This window comes from Notolepis coatsorum (genome assembly GCF_963971535.1).
Source record: "Notolepis coatsorum genome assembly, chromosome: 9".
Taxonomy (NCBI): domain Eukaryota; kingdom Metazoa; phylum Chordata; class Actinopteri; order Aulopiformes; family Paralepididae; genus Notolepis; species Notolepis coatsorum.
The window spans coordinates 152263061-152276894 of record NC_140173.1 but is presented as its reverse complement, the minus strand read 5'-3'; the positions used below and the strand labels follow the sequence as shown (position 1 = coordinate 152276894).

The following is a 13834-nucleotide window of genomic DNA, read 5'->3' as shown; positions in this document are numbered from 1 at the left end:
CCCAGGTAGTTCCTTTCTGCCTCCCCCCAGGTAGTTCCTTTCTGCCTCCCCCCAGGTAGTTCCTTTCTGCCTCCCCCAGGTAGTTCCTTTCTGCCCCCCCCCAGGTAGTTCCTTTCTGCCTCCCCCCAGGTAGTTCCTTTCTGCCTCCCCCAGGTAGTTCCTCTCTGCCTCCCCCCAGATAGTTCCTTTCTGCCTCCCCCCAGGTAGTTCCTTTCTGCCTCCCCCCAGGTAGTTCCTTTCTGCCCCCCCCCAGGTAGTTCCTTTCTGCCTCCCCCCAGCTAGTTCCTTTCTGCCTCCCCCCAGGTAGTTCCTTTCTGCCCCCCCCCAGGTAGTTCCTTTCTGCCTCCCCCAGGTAGTTCCTTTCTGCCTCCCCCCAGGTAGTTCCTTTCTGCCCCCCCCAGGTAGTTCCTTTCTGCCTCCCCCCAGGTAGTTCCTTTCTGCCTCCCCCCAGGTAGTTCCTTTCTGCCTCCCCCCAGCTAGTTCCTTTCTGCCCCCCCCCAGGTAGTTCCTTTCTGCCTCCCCCCAGGTAGTTCCTTTCTGCCTCCCCCCAGGTAGTTCCTTTCTGCCTCCCCCCAGGTAGTTCCTTTCTGCCCCCCCCAGGTAGTTCCTTTCTGCCTCCCCCAGGTAGTTCCTTTCTGCCTCCCCCCCAGGTAGTTCCTTTCTGCCTCCCCCCAGGTAGTTCCTTTCTGCCTCCCCCCCAGGTAGTTCCTTTCTGCCTCCCCCCAGGTAGTTCCTTTCTGCCCCCCCCCCCAGCTAGTTCCTTTCTGCCTCCCCCCAGGTAGTTCCTTTCTGCCCCCCCCCAGCTAGTTCCTTTCTGCCTCCCCCCAGCTAGTTCCTTTCTGCCCCCCCCCCAGCTAGTTCCTTTCTGCCTCCCCCAGGTAGTTCCTTTCTGCCCCCCCCAGCTAGTTCCTTTCTGCCTCCCCCAGGTAGTTCCTTTCTGCCCCCCCCAGCTAGTTCCTTTCTGCCTCCCCCCCCCAGCTAGTTCCTTTCTGCCCCCCCCCCAGCTAGTTCCTTTCTGCCCCCCCCCAGCTAGTTCCTTTCTGCCCCCCCCCAGCTAGTTCCTTTCTGCCTCCCCCCAGGTAGTTCCTTTCTGCCTCCCCCCAGGTAGTTCCTCTCTGCCCCCCCCCAGGTAGTTCCTTTCTGCCCCCCCCAGGTAGTTCCTTTCTGCCTCCCCCAGGTAGTTCCTTTCTGCCTCCCCCCAGGTAGTTCCTTTCTGCCTCCCCCCAGCTAGTTCCTTTCTGCCCCCCCCCAGGTAGTTCCTTTCTGCCTCCCCCCCCCAGCTAGTTCCTTTCTGCCTCCCCCCAGCTAGTTCCTTTCTGCCTCCCCCCAGCTAGTTCCTTTCTGCCTCCCCCCAGCTAGTTCCTTTCTGCCCCCCCCAGGTAGTTCCTTTCTGCCCCCCCCAGGTAGTTCCTTTCTGCCTCCCCCAGGTAGTTCCTTTCTGCCCCCCCCCAGCTAGTTCCTTTCTGCCCCCCCCAGGTAGTTCCTTTCTGCCTCCCCCCAGGTAGTTCCTTTCTGCCTCCCCCCAGGTAGTTCCTTTCTGCCTCCCCCAGGTAGTTCCTTTCTGCCTCCCCCCAGGTAGTTCCTTTCTGCCTCCCCCAGGTAGTTCCTTTCTGCCCCCCCCCAGGTAGTTCCTTTCTGCCTCCCCCCAGGTAGTTCCTTTCTGCCTCCCCCCAGCTAGTTCCTTTCTGCCTCCCCCCAGGTAGTTCCTTTCTGCCTCCCCCCCCCAGGTAGTTCCTTTCTGCCTCCCCCCAGGTAGTTCCTTTCTGCCTCCCCCCAGGTAGTTCCTTTCTGCCTCCCCCCCAGGTAGTTCCTTTCTGCCTCCCCCCCAGGTAGTTCCTTTCTGCCCCCCCCCAGGTAGTTCCTTTCTGCCCCCCCCCCAGCTAGTTCCTTTCTGCCCCCCCCAGGTAGTTCCTTTCTGCCTCCCCCAGGTAGTTCCTTTCTGCCCCCCCCCAGGTAGTTCCTTTCTGCCTCCCCCCAGGTAGTTCCTTTCTGCCTCCCCCCAGCTAGTTCCTTTCTGCCTCCCCCCAGGTAGTTCCTTTCTGCCTCCCCCCAGGTAGTTCCTTTCTGCCTCCCCCCAGGTAGTTCCTTTCTGCCTCCCCCCAGGTAGTTCCTTTCTGCCTCCCCCAGGTAGTTCCTTTCTGCCCCCCCCCCCCCCCAGCTAGTTCCTTTCTGCCTCCCCCCCAGCTAGTTCCTTTCTGCCTCCCCCCAGGTAGTTCCTTTCTGCCTCCCCCCAGGTAGTTCCTTTCTGCCTCCCCCCCCCAGGTAGTTCCTTTCTGCCTCCCCCCAGGTAGTTCCTTTCTGCCTCCCCCCCCCAGGTAGTTCCTTTCTGCCTCCCCCCAGGTAGTTCCTTTCTGCCTCCCCCCAGGTAGTTCCTTTCTGCCTCCCCCCAGGTAGTTCCTTTCTGCCTCCCCCCAGGTAGTTCCTTTCTGCCTCCCTCCAGGTAGTTCCTTTCTGCCCCCCTCCCCCCAGGTAGTTCCTCTCTGCCTCCCCCCAGGTAGTTCCTCTCTGCCTCCCCCCAGGTAGTTCCTTTCTGCCCCCCCCCAGGTAGTTCCTTTCTGCCTCCCCCCAGCTAGTTCCTTTCTGCCCCCCCCAGGTAGTTCCTTTCTGCCTCCCCCCAGGTAGTTCCTTTCTGCCTCCCCCCAGGTAGTTCCTTTCTGCCTCCCCCCAGGTAGTTCCTTTCTGCCTCCCCCCAGGTAGTTCCTTTCTGCCTCCCCCCCCCAGCTAGTTCCTTTCTGCCCCCCCCCCCCCCCAGCTAGTTCCTTTCTGCCCCCCCCCCTCCCCCCAGCTAGTTCCTTTCTGCCTCCCCCCAGGTAGTTCCTTTCTGCCTCCCCCCAGGTAGTTCCTTTCTGCCTCCCCCCAGGTAGTTCCTTTCTGCCTCCCCCCAGGTAGTTCCTTTCTGCCCCCCCCCAGGTAGTTCCTTTCTGCCTCCCCCCAGGTAGTTCCTTTCTGCCTCCCCCCAGGTAGTTCCTTTCTGCCCCCCCCAGGTAGTTCCTTTCTGCCTCCCCCCAGGTAGTTCCTTTCTGCCTCCCCCCAGGTAGTTCCTCGTCTCTTGAGCTCCGCCTCAGTGTCCCGCCTCCAGGTGTTCTTATGCCGCCCTCTCTTCTGCTTCCCTTGGGGATTCCAAGTCAGGGCCTGGCGTGTCGTACTGGGAGCCGGTTTCCTCAAAGTGTGGCCTATCCATCCCCACTTTCGTCTCAGGATCTGCTTCTCCGCTGGTTCCTGTCTTCCTTTCAGCCATAGTTCCTCATTCTTGATTTTGTTTGGCCACCGGATCCCAAAGATGCCGTGTGTGAGTGTGTGGAGAGGTGTCTTTTATACAGGTAACAAGTTCAAACAGGTGCAGTGAATACAGGTGCTGAGTGGGGAATAGGGGGGCTTCTTAAAGAAAAACTAACGGGTCTGCGAGAGCCGGAATTCTTACTGGTTGGTAGGTGATCAAATACTTATTTCACGCAATAAAATGCTAATTATTTACTTAAGAATCATACAATGTAAGGCGGTTAGGTGGCCGAGCGGAGATTGCGTTCGTCACCAGCCCCGGAGCTGTGAGCTTGGTTCGCCTGTTCGAGTCCAGCTCACAGCTCCGGGGTTGTCACCAGCTTGGCTGGCCGTCTGCACTGATACAATTGGCTGTATTAGAGGGTGGGAGAAGCTGGCGGGGTGGGTCCGGGTCGTTGTAAACAGCGACTCCTACAGTTCGGTCGGGGCGCCTGCTAAGCGCGGATAGGACCTGAGAGGGTTAGTGTGATCCTTCCACACGTTACGCCCTCTCAGTGAGAATCCGCGCTGCCAGGTGAAAAGAAGCGGTGATTGGCTGGACGTGTGTCGGAGGAAGCACGTGGTAGCCTCCACTCTCCCAGATGATCTGACTGTGGGGGGTAAGTGCGCAGCGACCAGGAAGGGACTGGGAATTGGCATAACGACTAACATTGGGATGGGAGAAAATCGGAGGAAAATGGAGGGGGGAAAAGATCAATAAAAAAAAATAATAATAATCATACAATGTGATTTTCTGGATTTGGGGATTTTAGATCCCGTCTCCACACAGTGAAGTGTAAGTCTATGATCAATATTACAGACCTCCACATGCTTTGTAATTGGGAAAAGCTGGAAAATCGGCAGTGTATCAAATACTTGTTCTCCACACACTGTATATATAACAACTTTGATCCTCACAGTTTACCCGCTCACTCACACGTTCACACACACCGACGGCGGTGCCGACCTGCTCATGGGGAGCAGTTAGGGGGTTAAGTGTCTCGCTCAAGGACACATCGACACGCTGCCCGGGGGGAGGAGCGGGAATCGAACCGGGAACCTTCCAATTACCAGGCGCCTGCTCTACCTCCTGAGCCACTGTCGCCCCGAGTAACCTAATTACCGGTTTCTGCAATAATAATCAGATACAGTGGCGGCTCTACCACTAGGGGCGCTAGGGCGCCGACCCACCTGCTGGCCAGCTGCTGTTAAATCAGAGAAGAAGACAATAAAACTTTTTCGTTTTTGTGTTTTATAGCCCTATAAATAATATAAACATGTTTAAAATTAATAATATTTACTCATTTTAAGTATGTTTGTATTTCCAATGCACAATATAACGTTATTATCTAAATTAAAAAAACATCGTTTTCCAGAGCAGGAAGTGACATCACGTTTTTTTTCTTTTTTAAATTTTTTCGTATTTCTCGGCCCGGGCTATACGCGATAGCGCTCTGAGTGCGCGTCACAGTTTGATCGCTGTCTCCGTCACAGCCAATCAGTGCATACGGCGTTGTGCGTTGAAATATGACTTTATGTCTAATATTATGTTGGAATCCGAGCGCGATTTGAAGCGGTCTAGCCAGCAGCGTGAACTTCCGTGAAGAATTTCCATAGCCGCATTTCGCGGAGACGCTCTCTGATTGGCCGACGCCAGTATTTTTTTCCATGGCAGAATTTCACAGAGACGATCTCTGATTGGCCGAATCCAATTTCTAATGTTCCAATTCTAGCTTCTAGCTTGGTTCCTAGGTTGGTCTAGGACTGTTGTTTGTCTTAGAGCGTGCCGTGCCGTGACTGCAAGTTCTTTAGACTGTTAAGCTTAGGCACTCTTTCAAAGTTGGTTAAGGTTAGAGTTTGTCTTAGAGCATGGCGATAGAACGCCAGGTAGTTTGCAGTCTGTTCGAGCGGAAATGGACAAAGGAATGTACTTGTTGAGTGTTGTGCTAACGAGCTCAGCTGAGCTAACACTTGGCTAACAAGCTATATGGCGGATTATACACGTTTATCAAGCTCTCCTGCCCTGGACGTTTCAACTAAACAGTGAGTCTCTCTCTCTCTCTCTCTCTCTCTCTCTCTCTCTGTGCTTAACGTTAACGTTTGTAAATAGCTTTTTTTAGGAGCAGTACTGTTAGGCTACTGCTGTGCTGGCCATTCATGAAGCGAGACATTGCTGATTGTTTATTTATTTTATAACACAAGACTATGACTACCAACTGCCTAGCCAGCCGTGTATCAATCTTGGATGCAATAATAACGTTACTTACCACACTGACTATGTCGATGGCTCATTGATTTAACTACTGCAGCTCTCTCGGATTGAAAATACGTGGATTATGGCTTGTTCAATATCGTCTATGTTTGAATGAATGAATGAATGAGAACTTTATTAACAGATTGCAGAATGGGTACAATACAGTACGGCTCAATACACACAATTGTTAAGGGGATGCAGACCAGAGAAAGACGTTTGTCTTGTTTACATCAGGGTCCCAGATTTTCGATTCATATCGATAGTTTAATAGCTAGCCTTGGCTCGTTTAACAATATGCAAAATATGTGTACAGCCCTGTACTCATACTGAAGTTATTCTTGGTATATAATAGGTCTGATTGTGTAACGAATCGATTCCACGTCGCGCTGTGTGTGAGAGAGAGAAGGAGAGAGGGAGAGATCTGCCTGTGTTTGGAGACGGGCGAGTTTTGTTTCTAACTTTTCTATTTATATTGTGTTTCAAGTTGTGAATTAGAGTCTAGACTATACTTTATTTGACTGGTTGTGTGTTGTTGTAGTAACAGCTGAGCGACTCGTTCATAAGAGCCGATTCATTGCCGTGAGCGTGAGTCGAATCGCTCACGTCTTGCCATGAGTCTTGCGTGGTACAGTACTGTACTGTACAAAATATTTGGTATAGCGCCCCTAGTGGCGAAGTACCCACCGGCCGCCACTGATCAGATATGGCCTAAAGAAGACAGGACGTACATATAGTACACTTTAGCATAAAACCTCTCTGGTATTTACAACCCCTTGAAAACATAACAGAAGTAAACATTTGTGATTTATGCGAGTAACAAGACAAGGTGTTATGGAGTACAACAGTCTTAGAATACTTTTTACTTAGTACAAAGTATTTTATTGTAAATGTCTGAAACACTACATGTGAGGTTATAACTTTAACATGGAAAAAAAAGAACAATAAAAGGTAACAAAAATAAATACATCTGCGTTTTGACAGTGATAATATGTGTGTTGGGCCAATAGACAAGAGCATGAAACCGGCTCCAGAGTCATGATTTAAAAGGTGCTGTAAGTGGTGTTTTTTTGTTGTTAAAATAAGTGTTAAATAAACTCTACACTTCCGACAGCCATCACTGAGTGTCTGGTCAGTAACATGAGTCTCCCAGTCCCTCCCATGTTACTGACCATTGACCAAACACTATAATATCAGTGATGGCTGTCGGAATGTAGAGCTATTATTCTAACACGTAGACCACTTATTTTAAAGGGGAACCATTTTACTATTTCTTTCACTATTTGGGCACTTTTACACAATTCCTGTGAGTTTATGGAACACCTCTGTAATATATATATTTTTTAATTCATTGTTTTGTATTTCTAATCAAGTCCTCAAAAACAGCATTTTTCTACCTGAAGATCTCGAGCCGTTTTTGAGGCTGGGCTCCTAAACCACGGTGTGGCCTGGGACATTAACATGTTAACATCTGGGACATTAACATGCAGCTGAGTCTCTCTGACATCACAAATCATCACATTTTCAGATGACTCAGTTCAGTGAGGGTGAATATTGTGAGAGGAGAATTGGAAGAATGCGCCAATATGAGAATTTTGAGACATAGATCATATTAATATAAGTCCACATAGCTAGGAAACAATGCTAAACACTGAAAAAGGCCATTTATAAGATAGTTCCCCTTTAACACGTAGACCACTTATTTTAACATGTAGACCACTTATTCTAACATGTGGACCACTTATTTTAACATGTAGACCACTTATTCTAACATGTGGACCACTTATCTTAACATGTAGACCACTTATTTTAACACGTAGACCACTTATTTTAACACGTAGACCACTTATTTTAACACGTAGACCACTTATTTTAACACGTGGACCACTTATTTTAACACGTGGACCACTTATTTTAACACGTAGACCACTTATTTTAACATGTGGACCACTTATTTTAACATGTGGACCACTTATTTTAACACGTAGACCACTTATTTTAACACGTAGACCACTTATTTTAACACGTAGACCACTTATACGTAGACCACTTATTTTAACACGTAGACCACTTATTTTAACATGTGGACCACTTGCAGCACCTTTGACTTGGAGAACACACTTGTCTGCTCACATCTAGAGCGCGAGGATGCTCCCGCACCATTACACTCGCAGTTACTCGTGGAATGGCTGTGATAAAATCATCAACATTATACCGCATGACATCGGCAGGGAATCTCCTTTCTAGACAACGAGTGGACTCTTAAAATACGCTACGATTTCTCCGCGACGATATCCTAACGTAGCGTGGCGATGTCTCACCTGTCGCGGCGACAAAACGACGCGAGTGTGAACAGCAGCTCCGCGGTACCTCAGCCACGTCGTGCCCGGTTTTCGAGGAAAGATAAGACGGGCTTTTCTGGCGTCATTAACCACGGAATCAATGGCGACCATTTTCCACGTTCGACCGGCATGATCGCGGCGGTGAATCAACAACACGCGGTATCGTTGTATTCTCCTGCCGAGTTAGCGAGAGAGAGAGAGAGAGAGAGAGCGAGAGAGAAGAAGGTCGCGGCTGAACGCGTCAGACGCGGTTCTGCCCATAGATATATATAAGTATAACTAGATGCAAGGCGGATTCTACCCAGCGTAGTGCGCCGGCGGCCATCTTGTCACAGGCAGCACGGCGCACTCATAACATGAACGTCTATGGTGCATGTACTATTGAAATAACCACAGCTTGCTCAATTCTCAACCGATTTACAGACGGTTTGGTTTATTACAAAAACGTTGCTAACGTGGCTATGATTCAGGATGCTTGGACATGTTGAAATTATTTTCATATGAAAGCAATTATAATAAGTATGCAGTATGATAATTAACCACATCTCTGACGTTTATAACAAACCAAACATTTTGCAAGCTATGGTTATTTCAATAGTACAGTACGTGCACCATGTTATGAGTGGGCGTGTGCGGCCTGTGGCAAGATGGCCGCCATGTGGCAACGTCGGTCTCCATTGGCCGGCAGCGCGGGTGAGTCATCTAGCCTTTAAATATATCTATCTATCGACGTGGGAAAAATCGTCCGCTCGTTCTCCCGCACTCATCCTCGCACCTGTACGAGACCGTAACAAAACAACCGGTAACCCGTGAGATTAGACGAGCGTTTGAAGACTATTCAAAAAGTGTGTAAAAAAAAAAAAAAAAAAAAAAAAACGTTCTAGCATTAAAAAAAAAAAAACACGGTTGGCTCCATTTATTAGACCCCAGCAGCTGAAGATCCGTCACTTTTTATAAATGGTTCCGGACGCTGATTATTACGGAAGATGAGATCAGAGGGAACAGACGTACAGGGAGCGTGATGCCGTTAGTGTCGGAGGAACAGGTCTGGAAAAATACGTGTGGAAATCCTTTGCTGTGTAGATATAGAAGAAGGAGAAAAGAAAAAAAAAGTGCCCTTCGGGCCATAGAGTTCAATGGTTATAGGCCCAGCTGTAGTGTAGAGTTCAAAAGTTCAAAAGTTCATAGTTCAAAAGTTCATAGTTCAAAAGTTCATAGTTGTTCAAAAATCCTTCATGTGGTTTTGGTCGTCCCTCCATTCTTCATTTCACTCTTGGCCTCTTTTCTCCTGGTATGTTAAAGCCTGTGTGTGCGTGTGTGTGTGTGTGTGTGCGTGTGTGTGTGCGTGTGCGTGTGTGTGTGCTAGGGCTGGGCGATAAAACGATAACGATAATTATCGCGATATATTTTAACACTTTGGGTGCCGGCCAGAAATCCGGAAAATGACTGTGGATTGCCAGCTATATTTAACATGGATAAGTTCCCCTTCTTTGCAGGGCTATAACTTTTTAAATCATATTGCTAGATTGCCATTATTAGGGCCCATTCAAAGTCCTATATATATATATTGTTCAGGGTGAAGCAACGTTAAACTTTTTCATTCACATATTCATAGTAAAGTATGGTCTAATGTATAAGTATGTTTTCATCTCTTTCTGCAGCTTTCTCCAGAACGTGATCTATAGCCCCAAATGCATTATATTGATGATGCAATACAGCTTGATGGCAATCGGCGCGATATAAAAAATTCCAACTAGACGTACTTCTAGAAGTTACTACACGTCATCTGATGTTGACCGGATGGGCTAGGGGGCGTTTATAATTCCGTGGGCAGCGTTATACCAATCATCTAATGTGGGTCAAATGTTGATCATAGCAGTTAGAATCGAAGACGGTAATACTACACGCTAAAGCTCACCCCAGTCTCCGCGCGCCGTTGGGCGATCAGCGTAGAGTAGAAATGTTACCATTATGGGATGTCGATTTACCCGGTCCATTTCCAGGTTGTATAATGGTATATACGTCCAAATCATGTTGTTTATCGAGTTATTGGCAATGGATCGCTATGTATTGTGACGAGCCAGAGTGCCGGGAGCCAAACCGAGTGCCCGGAAGTAATATGGCCGAACAGCACAACCTCCACAGCACTTCCTGTTTGGCGATTGCGCCGATCGGCCACCAGATGGCGCTTCTGAACCGCCAGAGAGCTCAGTGGGTCCTCCTGGTGGATCTCAGGCCAGCGGAGGGGAAATATGAATCTGATCACAGATTTTTGAAATATTGATATTAAAGACGCTGTAAAGCGTCCTTCGGCAACTTGAGCATGGCCGGGAAGGACGCTGTAACACGTCTTCTGGCAGTTAGTGTTTAATAATCGATAATTTAAAAAAAGTTGTTTTGTATTGTGACCTGCAACAGGGCAGTTTTAAAACCAGAGACAGTGGACAGACTTGTCTTTCTTGCCTGCAACTTAAAGTAATGGCTTTGCTTGTCCAAAATGACAATACTGACCAAATTGAGATTTATTTTTCTCTTGTCCATTTATTTAGTTTGCTTTCTAATTTAAAATACATTTTGAAACCGTCTGTACACAGTAGGCTATGTGTGCTAGCAGAGCTAGACTCCAGTCACGAGTCACAGTGCACATGTGCGGTGGTTTGTCCACCAAAAAAGCGACAAAAGATAGAAAATAAACTAGCAGAGCCAGAACTGTTCAACTCCCCTGGAGCCACAGCCAGCAGAGAAGCCGGTTTACTTTACTGGAGTGTGAGCGGCTGTAACACTAAAGATGGCGGCAACCACAAAGAAGAATTGCTGCAAAATAAACATACATCTGTTGTTTAAATAATAATAATAATAACATAAAAAAAATAAAAAAAATAATACTAATAAAAATAGCGATAATTATCGATGTGGAACGATATGAAAAATGTTATTGTGATATATCGTGATCAAATGTTTGGCCATATCGCCCGGCCCTAGCGTGTGCATGTGCATGTGCGTGTGTGTGTGTGTGTGTGTGTGCGTGCGCGTGTGCGTGTGTGTGTGCGTGTGTGCGTGTGTGCGTGTGTGCGTGTGTGTGTGTGTGTGTGTGTGTGTGTGTGTGTGTGTGTGTGTGTGTGTGCCTTATGCCAGGCTCCTCTGTCTTGGCTTGATCCTGGGATAGAGCTGTTGGAACGACAGGAAAACACAGTAAGGAACAAGATTCACAAAACAGTCACTTCAGTATCTAATATTAAAACAGTCACTTCAGTATCTAATATTAAAACAGTCACTTCAGTATCTAATATTAAAACAGTCACTTCAGTATCTAATATTAAAACAGTCACTTCAGTATCTAATATTAAAACAGACACTTAATATTAAAACAGTCACTTCAGTATCTAATATTAAAACAGTCACTTCAGTATCTAATATTAAAACAGTCACTTCAGTATCTAATATTAAAACAGTCACTTCAGTATCTAATATTAAAACAGTCACTTCAGTATCTAATATTAAAACAGTCACTTCAGTATCTAATATTAAAACAGACACTTAATATTAAAACACTTCAGTATTTAATATTAAAACAGTCACTTCAGTATCTAATATTAAAACAGTCACTTCAGTATCTAATATTAAAACAGTCACTTCAGTATCTAATATTAAAACAGTCACTTCAGTATCTAATATTAAAACAGTCACTTCAGTATCTAATATTAAAACAGTCACTTCAGTATCTAATATTAAAACAGTCACTTCAGTATCTAATATTAAAACAGTCACTTCAGTATCTAATATTAAAACAGACACTTAATATTAAAACAGTCACTTCAGTATCTAATATTAAAACAGTCACTTCAGTATCTAATATTAAAACAGTCACTTCAGTATCTAATATTAAAACAGTCACTTCAGTATCTAATATTAAAACAGACACTTAATATTAAAACACTTCAGTATTTAATATTAAAACAGTCACTTCAGTATCTAATATTAAAACAGTCACTTCAGTATCTAATATTAAAACAGTCACTTCAGTATCTAATATTAAAACAGTCACTTCAGTATCTAATATTAAAACAGTCACTTCAGTATCTAATATTAAAACAGTCACTTCAGTATCTAATATTAAAACAGTCACTTCAGTATCTAATATTAAAACAGTCACTTCAGTATCTAATATTAAAACAGTCACTTCAGTATCTAATATTAAAACAGTCACTTAATATTAAAACAGTCACTTCAGTATCTAATATTAAAACAGACACTTAATATTAAAACAGTCACTTCAGTATCTAATATTAAAACAGTCACTTCAGTATCTAATATTAAAACAGTCACTTCAGTATCTAATATTAAAACAGTCACTTCAGTATCTAATATTAAAACAGTCACTTCAGTATCTAATATTTAGGAAAAAAATACCCCAGGGTTCCCACAGACATTGCGACCTTCAAGGACTTTTAAGTACTTTTCCAAGCACTATTTAAAATGTTCAAGGATGTCACTCGAAGGATACAATTCACCTCTGTTTACCACCGTTTCTCACATATTATATTCAGAGTTAATTATATTGTTTACACTGTTTATTGTTCTCATGTTTTTAATATATTCAGATCAATAAAGATGCCTTTGTTGTCACGTCGTTCAGCACCTGCGGAGCTAATGATGCTAATGATGGAGCATCGCCGTCGGTTGTGTGATAGTAAAGGGCTAACCTTCTGTATTGTCACAGTGAAAGGGTTAACCGGCTGTCCCGTGGCAGTGAAAGGGTTAACTTAGTTGTGGTTCCTCGACCATAGCAGCATCCAATATAATATAAATAAAATTAGCATAGAATAAAAATAAAATGTGACTAAAATAAAAATGATTATTATATAGAGTTCTAAAATAATAATAACAGGATGTAGATGTTATACTATATAAATAACTAGGGATGTCCGATATTATCGGCCGATATCGGCAGTAAAATGTGATATCGGAAAATATCGGTATCGGTTAAAAATAAAATAAAAAACAATAACAATATTTGTTATATATATATCTAGTGAAATTATTAGTTACCTGAAATTATTCAGTTTTTTGGGGGGGGGGAACCCTGCATATATCGGTATCGGTTGATATCGGTTGATATCGGTATCGGAAATTAAGAGTTGGACAATATCGGAATATCGGTATCGGTAAAAAAGCCAATATCGAGCATCCCTATAAATAACTATATAAAATGGCTATGTACTGTTCCAACTAGGAGGGGAAAAAAGTATGTTGTGTGATGTGCAACGTGCAACAATAAGCAGTGGGTAAAATGTAATGTGCAATGTAATGTGTATACCGTAATTCCTCTAATAGTAACCGGGTCTCAAATACAAGCCGGGTCTCTATTAATGGCCGGGTGGCGTGTACCTGTTCCGCAACAGTAAGTGACTTCCGGGGTAGGCCTGATTGGCCCCGACAGGCACGTGACGCGGCAAACTCAGGACGCGCAACGAGGCTGCTGAGAGCTGTCGCGCGGAAATAGGCTGTCTATTGCCATTCTCTAACACAAACTCTAACCTTAACCAGCTCCTTAACAGCGCCTAAACTTAACCGTTCTAACCTTAACCAACTCCGAAACAATGCCTAACCTTAACCTTAACCATGCCTAACCTTAACCATAGAAAGAATATTGCCATTCTCTAAGACAAACTCTAACCATAACCAGCTCCTTAACAGCGCCTAAACTTAACCGTTCTAACCTTAACCAACTCCGAAACAATGCCTAACCTTAACCTTAACCTTAACCATGCCTAACCTTAACCGGCGAAAGAATACACGTTAAAAAAAATCACGTTAAAAAAAAAAGATTTGATGGGATTCGAACTCACCAACAACGGACCGCAGGATCGCAGGACCGCTGCTCTGCCAGGTGAGCTATAGCGCCGAATGAGAGTCATGGCGTATTTGGACGGTTACGTAATTCCGTAAGCTCTGCCGCTCGGCTCCGCGGAGCGTGCCGCGC

The 13834-nt window shown here is 45.6% G+C and overlaps 1 protein-coding gene across 1 annotated transcript in view; it reads right to left on the bottom strand.

Annotated features, from left to right (window-relative positions):
* Window positions 1–6376: 6376 nt before the first annotated feature.
* LOC311234831 (apoptosis-stimulating of p53 protein 2-like) overlaps window positions 6377–13834 on the bottom strand; it is a gene marked incomplete at its 5' end in the record, with an annotated part of 42456 nt that continues 34998 nt past the window's right edge. The window contains one exon of the mRNA XM_084322075.1: window positions 6377–11019. Within this exon, the coding sequence (XP_084178201.1) occupies window positions 10978–11019 (42 nt within the window). The remainder of the gene's footprint in view (window positions 11020–13834) is intronic.